Source organism: Astyanax mexicanus, chromosome 23, assembly GCF_023375975.1.
Source record: "Astyanax mexicanus isolate ESR-SI-001 chromosome 23, AstMex3_surface, whole genome shotgun sequence".
Classification (NCBI taxonomy): domain Eukaryota; kingdom Metazoa; phylum Chordata; class Actinopteri; order Characiformes; family Acestrorhamphidae; genus Astyanax; species Astyanax mexicanus.
The window spans coordinates 13,910,154-13,923,831 of record NC_064430.1 but is presented as its reverse complement, the minus strand read 5'-3'; the positions used below and the strand labels follow the sequence as shown (position 1 = coordinate 13,923,831).

Here is a 13,678-nt window from a genome sequence, read left to right as displayed (position 1 = left end):
AGGTGTTGCTTCGCCTATAAACCACGTGTAACTCCTGCCTTTGATGTGTGTACGTACGCAAGTGTGTACACACATAAACAAGCGCCTTGTCCTTCACTCGCTGTTCTTGTTCTTGAGGCTGGAGCCTCTGAGAAGAAAGCCTCCTTAGCTTGCCTGGGGCCTATCCTCACAGCAACAATGTTCTTCTGAGAGTTTCTTCTTCTAACTAAAAGAAACAATTCTCCTCCATTATTTTTTTGCCTCCATTAAATTTAGTTCAGTCTACAATGTAAAATTTAAGGATGATAAATTAAATTACTTATTTTTTAACACCTATAGTTTGTTTGCTCTGGTTTAAAGATGTTTGGAAACGTTTCCCTCGTTCCCCCGTTTTTTTTCACAATGGGAAAGAAATTAAGCACACACAAATTTGTCACAAAATCTTGTGCCAAAGTTCTCTCTTCTAAAGGAAGGAAAGTAAATACAATAAGAAGGTCCTGTGTTCAGGACTAGCACATATTTCTGTGAAATTTAACATGCAGTAATGGCAAAGATGCGTTTGTTTACAGCTAAAGTAATTATCTGGGTTATATAACAGATTAAACTGCACACACACAGCCAGTAAGCCTAAACTTGAAAAATACATGACAGTTTGATCAGCTCAAAATCAATGAACATTCTCACAAAAAATGAACTGCTACACAGGTTGGACACATCTGAGTATATTCTTTATTTAAATCTGCCAAAATTAAATTAAATTTATAAATTAAATTTAACCAGATGTGGTTAAAATCAGATGTGAAAACATCCTTAGGGAAATTTGGGTATAGACAATTCTAGAAGGCTCTTCGTTCTAGAATTACCATCAGGAAGCTAGAAGTCACCAATTAGCAAGATGTCATTTGAGTAAGACTAACTGGGCCCTTGTTATTAATTCACATATATAACAAGACCTACATACGTAAAACTATTTCAGACTAAACAGGGCTGCTCACTTTTGTAGGTCAATATTTAGTCCCATATTTAGGCCAATGAATTGTATTTGTTAGAGATGACAGTGAAACCAGCCTATATTTGCCATAGATCCCAGTGTACACACTGCATTAAGTGTAACTTTGCAAACAGGCTTGGTGTATTACTGGGGCCACTGGCTGTCACAAAACTCACAGTGCCACACCTGTCAAAGCGGTCTGGTCTGACTTGAATAAGAGGAAATACAGTGCCATGGATAATGTGTGTCTGGATGCTAATGGCAGAGTGGAAAAATAATGGAGGTGGTGGTAACACAATCAGAGTTTTAAGGAGATACCTTTAAGCCTCATTTTAGGTAAATGGTAAATATGGATACAAACTGTGCCTCCAATCTGAACTCCGCATTAATTTAGTCTGCATTTGTCAAAAAAAGTCACAAACACAGACAATCAGTAGTGTAATAGAAGTAATGAACTGAAATGAACAAACCCAAACCCAAACAAAACAGGTTTACATTAATTCTGCATTTTCCTTACCATTTTTTTACTAAATATATTTTTGGCTTGTTTTTAAAATATATATTAATTACTTTTAATAGTAATATTTTTTAATAATACTAAACACTAAACATTTGTAACATCCCAGTATACCACCAAACAAAGCACAATATGGCTGCAACAGGATTAAAACTTGGACTTCATTTAATTGCAAACAAGTGGACTTTTTCTGGGTCATTTTTTTGAGCTGGATTACTCACTGACACTTGACATCAGGTTAACGGCGCACACACACACACACACTTTCTTGAGCTTCAGTGCAGCAGCCCACAGCACATGAAGGCCAAACCATACTTCATAAAGAAGGAATTCAACATACTGTATGCTCATTAGCCCAAATTTCCCCTAACTTTTAAAACAGAGAAGAGAACAGCAGAGAAAAGAATAGAAGAGAAGAGCAGAGATGATGTTCTAACCCCAATGTCAAGTCGGAATCCATAATGACGTCAGAGCAGAAGATCAAACTCTTCAAGATAAAGACCCACCCAGCGGGTGTGTCCAACACCACCATGGAAACAGTGAACATCCGAAACATCACTATAGCAACTAATAATCCCAAAGACTTCGGGGGACAAAATGTGTGTTTCAAGACCAAAAACAGATGAAACACACACAAACAACAGGAGGGCGAGTTTATGGCAGCTCCTTCTGCAGTAATCTGAGTTTGTAGGGTTTCCAGACCACTAATGAAACGCATAGACCACTAAAGCGCAGCCTCAGGCAGTGTGATCATTGACCTGAGAACAGTCTCACCATTCAGACATTACAGCTCATCTAAGATTATGCCAAAACCATGCTGATCCAAGATCGGAAAGAAGGAGCAAGTTGCACATCAGCTGGATTCAGACTAGAACTAATTCATGAGCTTTTTCAATAAAGGTAGAAAGCCAGCAGTACAGGGGAAAACTTGAATACCTCAGTGTAAAACTGAACTAAAGAAATAAACAAATACATTTACTAACCCCTGTTAACACTTTCACAAGTTACAGTTGCAAAGAAAGGATGACATTTTATCAGACAACTGATTCCATCAGAATGGTTCAAATACTGATCAGAAAAAAATCACTTCCATGAGAATTTTTTTGGCAGAAAAAGAAAAACAAATTACTGAATATACAAAAAACTAAATATACAAAACCATAATCCAGCTCAGAAAGACAGTCAGTTAAGTCACTAACCCACTACAAACTAAAATTCGTAAAATTGATATACATATTAAATTTAACAGCAAGACTTGTCAATCCTATCGAACCAGTCACCTGTTGTCAAGTATTGGTGAATAATTAGCCAGGAAAAACTGCAAAAATAAACATTTATATTTAAATTCCATAGCAGTCACCCAGTGCATGTGTACTACCATGCTGACGTGTTTTTGCCTCAAACTAGTGGGAGAGGTTAAATGAAAAAAAAAAATCTGGCTAAAAAAAAAAATTTTTTTTTTTTGGTGAATCCCAACTTCACGATTCATTTATATTAAGAAAATAAGGGCTCCACACTTCGAACATGCCACCATATCAACACTACGTCTACTAACAAGTAGAAGTGAGTGTCAAATCCACATATTTCAGAATACAACAAACAACAAGTGCCTAGTTATGTTATGTGCATTAAGCTAATGTATTATTGTTTTAATTTATAATAAGATCCAAGTAATTTAACTGCAATAAGGTATGTGGTGGTCAGTGTGGAGTAGTAGGTTTACAGCTGGTTAACATTATACAAATTATACTGCAAAAAACACTATTCTGGATTCTAACCAGTAAACTCACTTGTTTCATCATGGGTAAACTCTCCAAAATAACTAAACAAAATCAAAGAAAGATGTTGGCAAGCCTTGTCCAGAGGAAAAAGAACACAAACATTAGTGATGTAACACACTGCATGGTTGTGGTGTACCCAGGTGAGTCAGAAAAGTATGAGCCCGGACACATAGAGAGATACAAACATAGCACTACCATTCTTTACCGGCAACATCACTTGTAGAAACAAAGGAACACTGTTACTTATCTGTCTTCAACATTGAATCAGCTACGAAGAACTGCACGTATGCCAATCTTGTAGATGAAGACACGAGATTAACTGTATCTGCAGCATTGCTCATCTTTCACAGCGTCTCCATCGCTCATATACACATACATGCTGATTTAAAGCCAAGTGACGTAAGGTCCAAAGACAGATGACTGACAGGACCGAAACTGCTCAATGTAAACAGAAAAGGCAAATTCCTCCAGAACAGGGAGAGGTTTAGCCAACAGCATCTTACAGCCTCCCAAAAGAAAACAAAGTACTAGAGTTTTTATGATCGAAACTTATCAAAGGGCAGGCGCCATTATAAGTGAGAGAAGGAAGTGTCAATAAGAGTCTGACAGCTTTTCAAAGCGTTTCTTCCTTTTTTAAAGAATGAGTTTTATGAATTGATTAGAGTGTGTGTATTATGCAGGTGTGTACTTTTAAATATACTCATGAATTTAATAAAGCAAAAGCAAAAGCATTTGTGCATGTGTACGATAGAGGTGGATAGGGGTTTTCATTTGTCACTATCAGCAATGTGACTTGTCTTTTTAAGCTTCAATATGTTTAATGCTGGCTCATTGCCCTGCCCATAACCACACTGGAATACACATTTGAATGCTAGAATGGGTTTAAATAGTTTTAACCTGTTACTGTACCACTTACAGCACTGGATAAATGTTGGATGTAATAAGACAATAAAAAGCAGTAGTAAAAGTTGTTATTCACTTACAAGTTGATTTCTTTATCCAGAGGTAATCTAAGCTAACTCAAAGGCTACTGTAATTATACCCACACTACATAATTCTGGCAAAAAAAAACAATGACAAAGGTGTGAATAGTGTGTGAAATCAGCCAAATACAGCTCTGGAAAAAAATAAGAGACCACTTAAAAATGACGAGTTTCTTTGATTTTACCTAATTGAAAGCTTCTGGAATGATTTTTGCACCAGGAGTGGCATAAAGTTATCCAAAAGCAGTGTGTAAGACTGGTGGAGGAGAACATGCCAAGATGTATGAAAATTGGGATTTCTAAACTCTTTAAACGTTATGATCTTGTTTTCTTTGTATTATTTGAGGTCTGAAAGCTCTGCATCTTTTTTGTTATTTCAGCCATTTCTCATTTTCTGAAAATAAACGCACTAAATGACAGTATTTTTATTTGGATTTGGGAGAAATATTGTCCATAGTTTATAGAATATAATTTTTTCCAGAGATGTATATAGTGATAAAAAATATAGGTCAGAAATTAGCTATCAAAGCAAACATTATGTGCCATTCCTTTTGTTTTGGAATGCTTGCTATAAATTTCCACTCTGTAAACTTTGCGTTTCTGGCCCGAAATACAGTAAACTATCAGTCTCTGCATTGGCCTAAAACACAATTATAGGTCAGTCCCTATTGAAGAGTATGTTTACATTTGTGTACATACTTAAGAAGGTTCTCTGCCCCGGCTCTCATCCTCATCTGCTTGATGATCTGTTGATTGAGGGACGCTCTCTGATTCTGGAGCTTACTGCGGCCAGTCTGGGCAAGTGGGTTACATCCCTGAAAAGAAAATAAGAGAGAAACTTAATTTTTGACAATCTGATAGAAGGAACCCTAGGAGAGACATTTGTCACGTTTAACAAATTCTTCTGAGAAATAGTCACTCGGCCTCTTCCGTCAGGCACCGGTCACAAGTACATACGCACACAAGCAAATAGCTCAGGCTGCCCTCAGCCCCAGATGTCAGAATTTTTTTTACATCTGAACTTCAAGTCAATCAACTTTCTCACAGGAAAGCAGTACGACTTAATAAAGGAGGTAATATGCTCATATTAAAAACAGTACTGTGTGTAATCTGTAAACAGTTTATGTTAAAACAGGTTGCTTGTACCTGTTTTATCAACACACACAGATCCATCTAGAACAGTTTCTGACTCAGGGTGTGGGTTATGTCACTAAGGTGTGTCTTGTTACATTCAGTGACAGCACGAGAGAGAGAGAGAACAGAAAACGTCAACAAATGAGACATTTCCAGTTTTTATGATGTCATGTATGTCTTCTTTCAGACACGCCTAAATAAACCCTGGATTGTTGCCTTCCTCACTGCTGCTGGAGACATGATGGGATCTTTCTAGAAAAGCACTTCCTATTCTTATCTAAGCAAACATTCCTATCTACAAGCAAAATATCTATGGGGCAAGGGCAACTGCTTAGATCACACAGCTACTACAAAAGGTGTGTTCATATTAGTGATCTGTTTTTTTTTTTATCATTGCACTATGGTGCAATTAAGAAACAAAACAAAGAAGCTAGTATGAGTTTCACATGTTGTACTCTTAGTTGGCAGGTGTGGTTACATTTCCAAACACAAAGACAAGCATGTATGTTATGGGCTGGCCTCAACAAATGATTTAAAGTCAGCCAGAAATAGCACATACTCACTCTGTGACAAGTTACACTGTCAGCAGGGTATTTCTTTCTAAGGGGTTGTAAAGTAGTGTAAGTAGTTTTAGTTTGTTTGTACAAATTACATGTTTCACACTACACATATTGTAGTATTTTAGGAAAGGTGGAATTGTGCCAGCTAATTTTGACCATGCCTACTCCCTAAAATACCACTGGAATTAACTTGCTACACTGTAGCACCCATCTAGGTTTCACTTAGCAACACCATATCAACCGGTACAGATACAGCAGCAATCAGCTACCAACCCCCTAGTAACGCAACAGCAATCAACTTGAGTCACCATAGCAATTAATTACCAACCATTTAGCAACTTTACAGCAACCATCTGTGATATCAGAGCAATCACTCAGCAAAACTGTAGCACTCACCTAGTAACCAATTAGCAACACTGTAGCGTCCACCTAACAACACCATAGAAACTTCAGCGGAGTGGCTTTACTGCTCCTTACAACCTGACTGGTAAAATTCATACATAAGACGCACCAAATTATAAAGGGCAAATTAAAAGATTTTATGTGCACCTTATAGTGCGAACAATACGGTACCTACAGTGTTTTTCTTTAGTTTTATTTTCTTCAGTGGTGGCAGCAGGTCTACACTCTTTCCAACCCTCAACAAACATGACAAAATGTCAGCAGGGAATGCTGCATAAATAAATTAAATATCATCATTCAGCATAATTTATCAGGCTTGGTATTAATCTACTCTGTTTACTATCATTATCAATACTCCTCTGCTCCTGCAAAATACAGCTCTTGGAAAAAATATAAGACCACTTACAAACTTTCTTTGATTTTACCAAATTGAAAACCTCTGGAATATAATCAAAAGGAAGACGGATAACCACAAGCCATCAATCCAAGCTAAACAGCTTGATTTTTTGCACCAGGAGTGGCATAAAGTTATCTAAAAGTAGTGTGTAAGACTGGTGGAGGAGAACATGCCAAGATGCATGAAAACTGTAATTAAAAATCAGGGTTATTCCATCAAATTTTCTGGACTCTTTAAACTTTAAATCTTTAAACTTAAGCTCTGCAGCTCTTTTTTGTTATTTTCATTCCATTTCTTATTTTCTGCAAATAAATACAACAATTAGAATAAAACACCAATATTCATTTCACTCAAACATATACCAAAAATAGCAAAATCAGACAAACTGATTCAGAAACTGAAGTGCTCTCTTAATGTTTCCAGAGCTGTATATGTAGTGGGAACCCTTACCCAGCAACCACCATTTATATATTACTTTAAATGTACACTGCTTACCTAATAAGCGATACCTAAAAGTGACTAAGAAGAATTACTGTAATGCTGATTTTAACCAGTGGTGTCCAACCCCTCTGTAACCATACAATCAAGCTAATGAAGGCCTGCCTTCACAACCACTTCATGATTACAGACAGGTGAGTCAGGCCAGGGAACAATATAATTTCTTTAAAAGAGTAAATGTCCAGATGTAAAAATAGGCTGGTGAAAAACAAAAACAGAAGTAGGAGATTTGTGAACTTATCTTTGTTAATAATGCTAATGCTTAATTTATTCCTGTAGTTCAGGGTGACCCACAACATTAAACACTGACTCACACAAAGCCTAGAACACCAAAACCAAGCATGCGTTAATTCCACTGCCTGACTGCTGAGCCTCACCCAAAGTAAGAGTCAGTGGGACAGACACTACAACAAGCAATTATCAGCTCAGTGAAACTGTGTCGAGAGGCCAGCAACAAGGTCAAAGCAAAGCTATGTCTCTTCCTTTCTCTCAGACACACACATACACACATTCCCCGGTTTCTGGAAAAAAGAGGCCTCAGTACATCTTGTATGCCTGATATGCACTATTTGGTTGCTTTCATTACCAAAGAACACTTTATATCTTCTTATAACAGGGCCCACTCACTCCAGTCCTGGTAACAAGAGCAGCAAACAGACTCTCTTTGGCTCTCAGTTTTGGCTGATACTGTATTACCGGTAGTCTAAAGCACTGGCTATATAAATGAAGGCTTTGCTATAGATAGGTGCTTGGCTAAAAGCAGATTAAGCCATAATAAATCTTTCAAAGGCAGATGCCAGTTTTTAAAAAATATGATAATTACATTTCCAGAGAATACGGATGCTCCACAACTCTAATTCTCATGTTAATCATCATTTCACTTTATTGCTCTGGCTAGAACACTGAGAAACACTGTGGGGTTATTTTACAGTTCTACAACTGTTCCCACATCCCAGCCTCAGCAGAAGCTTGAGCATCTGCACTACATTAGTGCATGTGGTTTGGCTGTGTGCTGCTTTTGGCTAGATGCGACGTCATTGGAAGAAGGACGAGGGGAACATGCCGAATCGGCGATTCTGTCTCTTTGGCCACAGACACAGCTTCACAAGCAAAGATCCAAAACCATCATCATCATATTCAATTTACAACATTTACTACAAGTCAAACCACCCACTATATATATACATATTTCTGTCCTATCCTCTACAGCTATGCCTTTTACTATGCATTTAAATATATTGCCCAGTCCCCCAGCGCATGCTGTTTCATCAACTGAACCAAAACTATTTTCCCACTCCACTGCAGTATCTACTATCTACTGGTACAAACCCCATCACCTCAATCTCCATCATGTGGCCATTTCCACCATTCTTCATCTGCTGGCCCAAAATTATCTACCTACTCCCAATCCCCAACCAGTCCTAAATTATCTGCCTACTCCACAGTATCCACTCATTCATAACCTCACTATTCCTCCACCAGTCCAAAACTATCAGCCCAGTTTTTTTTGCTACACCGCATTATCTGGCAGTCAAAAAAAATCACCCAAAGTGGCATCATACACTCTACTGAAACCAACCCCCAACTCATTATCAAAACAATGAAACCCCTCAGATGACCTATCTGGTCAGCCTTTACTGGACATTCCTGATTTACTGGACCACAACTGCTCCCTCAAAACCCATTACCAGTCTAAGGATCGATTGCCTAAGAACTTGAGTTGTCGTGATACAAGATACGAGTCTTGATTCTGATACTGATACCGATACTGACATTAAGTGTATTTCGGATTACAAAATGATGCCATGTTTTTAAAAACTGGTAAATTCTTCTCATACCCAAAAATCTCAACTTTGAGTTTTTGTAAGCACTGGAGTTATCCACAAAATGCTTAGAAAACTATATTGTGTACTATGAAAGCAAAATATCACATAATAACTGTCATATTTACCATCTCTAAGCCCAAGTATCACAAATCTTACGAACTGAAATACTAATAAACTCATAAATGCTTTTTTCATTGTATAGTATGATTCTAAAAAAAATTTATTTAGGTTTATTACATTCATGATCATTCATTTTTTTTAATCTGATCCAAATCAGTTTAGGAATTTTAACTTAAAAAAATATTCCTTGGTTTTTTTTTGTTTGTTTGTTTTTACACAGAGAAAAATGCAAGCACACCAAAATGCATCACAACAAACCACATAAGAACATTCTCTCAGCATATTGGTCAGACATGTATGGGGCAGAAGCAAAAAGTAAATACAAGAAGGCTTTGTGTTTGAAAATAACACGCATTTCTGTGAAATTTAACTTAAAGCAGTAGAGGTGGCATTTGTTAAAAGCTGCAGTATTTTTTGGGTAATATACCAAATTAAACTACAGCTGTAGAACGTGTTTAGCTCAAATTTGCAGAGTACAGCCGATTGCTGGTTCGGATCAAGGTCAGCTCACTTTCTCACCACAAACAAACCTCTGCAGAATTCATTTTGGATTGGGACTACCCAATCCAAGACTACCTCCTACCAGCCCTCCTTGTTTTGGTCCAAAGTGTGATTACTAGTAATACATGCTCAAACAACCACATCTCACCAAGGGACCAAAAAGTGCAGGTATGAAAAAAAATGTAATATTTCTTCAAAGAACAAACATTCCAAATTCAAACCCTCCCAAACATACCATAAGATTATGATATGGTATTTCTCATAAGAACCCATTTCTGGCATATATATTTAGTGAAGATGAATAACAATATAACAAAACAATATAATTTCTTTAAAAGAGTAAATGTACAGATGTAAAAATAGGCTGGCGAAAAACAAAAACAGAAGTAGGAGATTTGTGAACTTATCTTTGTTAATAATGCTAATGCTTAATTTATTCCTGTAGTTCAGGGTGACCCACAACATTAAACACTGACTCACACAAAGCCAGTGTTTACATGGAAACTGGAAAAGCCATAAGTCCTTAATCACACTGACATATGCACTCTGTTCAGAAGTCCTAGCAGTTTCCATACACAGGTTCTAGCTGGTCACACATTACAGACAGACTGAACAGCCTGTGTTTATGCGAGTGGTCAGTTTTTATTGCAAGGTGAGATCTTTCAAAACTGGCTCTCATCATCAAAGTGGACTCCAGGCCAAAATTCACTGTAACAAATCCAGGAAGTGGGAGACAACACAGCTCGGGCAGTTCCAGTTCATAAGCAGAGCTGAGGCTCCACAGAGACAATGGCTCTTTTCAGAGCTCAGACACACATGCGATTAGAGTAAAAAAAACACACGGATGCCTGAGCAAATATGTGGCCGCACAGGTTTCACCAGCTAAAGCAACATACAGTCAACACGTTGCAGATAATTACACTCTTCAATCAGCACAAGTCTCACACGTAGACACACATACACTTAGATGTCAGAGGTGTTCTTATATTTAATGAGGGTCTTGATATTTTTAAAATGTCTTTACATACAGCTTAGGCCTCATCACTTATCAGTTTATCTCTAATGCAAACATAAATACAGTACCTAAAATATACATACAGAATGATCCTGGTAACACCTCACATACTGTTTGCACCCTCCCTCTTTTCATTCACGTGAAGAAACTCTAGGAACTTCGTGAAAGTCTCTGAAGGAATGTGTAGGGGGGCATAAATCCCTCCAAAGAATTCATAAGTCATAACTCAGTGAGTCCACCCGTCTCACCCTACTCACTCACACACTCACCCCATCCAGGCCGTGCCAACACTACCACAGGACACACCTCATTATTAACAGAAGTCTCAAGAATTCCAATTCAATAAATCATTTTCATCCCCTATGAAGCTATCATAGATCCAGAGTATCAGTTATCTAATAAAAACACAGGTAAACCATCACACTCACATTAGAGCTACATCTGAATCTTGGCCTATTATCAGATTCCTCCATTGAGCCAAAACGTCCAACTCAGTTACACCTGGCAAGGCCTCTCAATTCTGTCAAACAGGGTGTTTAGAACACACAAACCCGCCAAAGTTTGTTGCATTTTAATGAGGCCTTGTATGCGTTAGCAGATTTATGATCATGACTAAACCTGAAACATGAAACTAAACCTGACAGATTTCTACAGACAGGAGGCATGAACTTAAACTAGGTCTTTTGAGATGATGCTTGAACGGATCCCAAACCTGGATGAAACATCACTGCACCTTTTCCTTTTTTCTGTAGTTACAACACCTGCCTGCCAGATGTCTTCAACCAAACATTTTCACTTCAGGAAAAAACAAGCAGCATAAGAAAGTCAAGCAGCAGGATTTTGTATTTTAAGATTAACTCTAGAGCCTCCATACGGAGGTTGGCCAAGTAGAATGAAACCAAAACTCAACTGAAAGCAGACTAAAAAAAGAAAAGAAATAGAAGCTATCAGAGAACTCGAGAAGAAGTAAAAATGTACTAATCTCCTCACATGATGTCCCGGAACATTCAGCTTTTTTCAACCAAGAAATGGAAGCTACCCACATAGCAATAGTACATTGAATCAACCAACATTTCTCCATCTCTAATGCACAAAATTTATATTGATCTCTGACATAGGAACTGATTCATTTATGTAACTTCCACTGATTACATTCTGATTCGACATGGATTCAATGTTATGGTTTTATAGGCGTCCTTTATATTGAACATTACACACATTAAACCCAGCTGGCCACCAACTTCAACAGACATTGATTTTAGGTTAAATATTGACAATGACAACAGATGACAAAAATTTTATTATGACAAAAATGTATGACTTACAAGGTTATCCCTATTATAGAAATGGACCAATCTAGTGTTAGGAGTTCTGCCCAAGGACACTTATTGGTGTATTGCAGCATAGTCACCCAGGACTGGAACTGAACCATAGTCTCCCACTAATGTTAACTCAAACTAAATAGTCAAACTAATGTTAAACACAAATTCTGAACTAGGAAAAACTTATAGTCTTAACTTAGGCTTTATCTAGATGAAAAATTAAAGTTGCAATTCAACCAAGATAAAATAACGTTTATTCAATGTTTTAATGTTTATAGTTTAAAATAAAAGGCTCTAAGAGCTTTTTGGTTGAGAGATGTTAAATTACTGAGGAATATCAGAGCAAAGCCTTATTAGTTAGCTAGCCTAGTTTAGATTAACTAGCTAGCTAGGTTAGCTTACCAAACAGCCAAACTAATGTAAAACATATATTTAGAAGTCTACAAAATGTCTAGTTTGCCAAATTATTAGCAAACATAACAATTTACTTGAGCTGAAGTGAGACATTTAACCTAGCCCAGCTAACTAAACTAGCTTAGCTTTAAACTTAGCTAGTTCAGCTTTAAATCTGCCAGGTTTCCACAGTTACGTTAGGTTACACTGAAGTTAAAGAAAACTAACGCTAGCCAACTCGTACTCTTATAACGTTAACCTAGCTAACTAACTAAATTAACAACACCTCAGTTCTGAAACTAGAGCCTAAATTAATAAGTAAACAGGGGATAAATAATAAGCAAGCATAGTACGCGATTTACGTTAGCGTCCCTTAACGAAGCTCATGGAAACTTCTCTCACCTTTTTGAAGTAACTGTCCTCAGCGGCTCCGCTGCCCTGGCTGCAGCCGTTGGGAATTATTGCCTCAGTCATGACTGAAAAACCTCAACCTCAGAGACTTTAATTTATTTAAAAAATACACAAAAAACTATAAAAATCTAAGTTAAAAACGCGTTCTCTCCCCTGTAATTCAACAGGTGAGCGGACTCCTCTCTCTCTCACTCTCTCTTTCTCTCCAGCTGCTCGTCTCTATCGCTCAGTCACCACAAACAATCTCTACTCCCACTTTCCTCCACCCGCATTCCCACTATCTCCGCCCCCAGCGCGCTACAGCACCGCCCACCTCATCACTCCTAGCCAATCCCAGCGAAGGCGGGGGGACGCTACTGGACAATCACTGCAAAGTAAAGGCGGAGCTTTTACAAATACAGGTGGAAAACAAAAAAAGGACCACGTAACTGGGTGGATGCATTCAATTTACCTGACTGTTTGCCCCGCCCCCTTCACCTGTCTCATAAAAAGCCAGAGCGTGAGTTATATTTAGAACAAGCAGCAGCAGCAGAAGGAAGTCCACACACCGTGAAAAGAAAATGACAATAATTCACAGTAACAGAACATAAACAGTGAATACATAAATAAATAAATACAGAGTAGGCTACACAGAGGCCTACCTGTCCTACTGGTTAGTGTGTAAAGCCTTTCCAGTTATTCACGTGCAAGACAAGAACAAAGTTTTTATAATTATAGAGTTATAATATTTACTAGTTTTATTTCCCTTTTATTAACCTGTATCATTACGTTGCTATTTTTACTATGAATATTACGGTAATAACAGTGCACTTGTTATAAAACATCAATCGTCTTATACATTATATAAC

General features: G+C 37.6%; 1 protein-coding gene across 2 annotated transcripts in view; it reads right to left on the bottom strand.

Annotated features, from left to right (window-relative positions):
• rhpn2 (rhophilin, Rho GTPase binding protein 2) overlaps positions 1 to 13,075 on the bottom strand; it is a 41,409-nt gene extending 28,334 nt beyond the window's left edge. For both annotated transcript variants that reach the window (XM_007244877.4, XM_007244878.4), the window contains exons 1-2: positions 12,822 to 13,075; positions 4,951 to 5,066 (exon numbers count right to left, since the gene is read on the bottom strand). In XM_007244877.4, the coding sequence (XP_007244939.2) occupies positions 4,951 to 5,066; positions 12,822 to 12,893 (188 nt within the window). In that variant the 5' untranslated portion in view covers positions 12,894 to 13,075. The remainder of the gene's footprint in view (positions 1 to 4,950; positions 5,067 to 12,821) is intronic.
• Between the last annotated feature and the right edge of the window lie 603 nt (positions 13,076 to 13,678).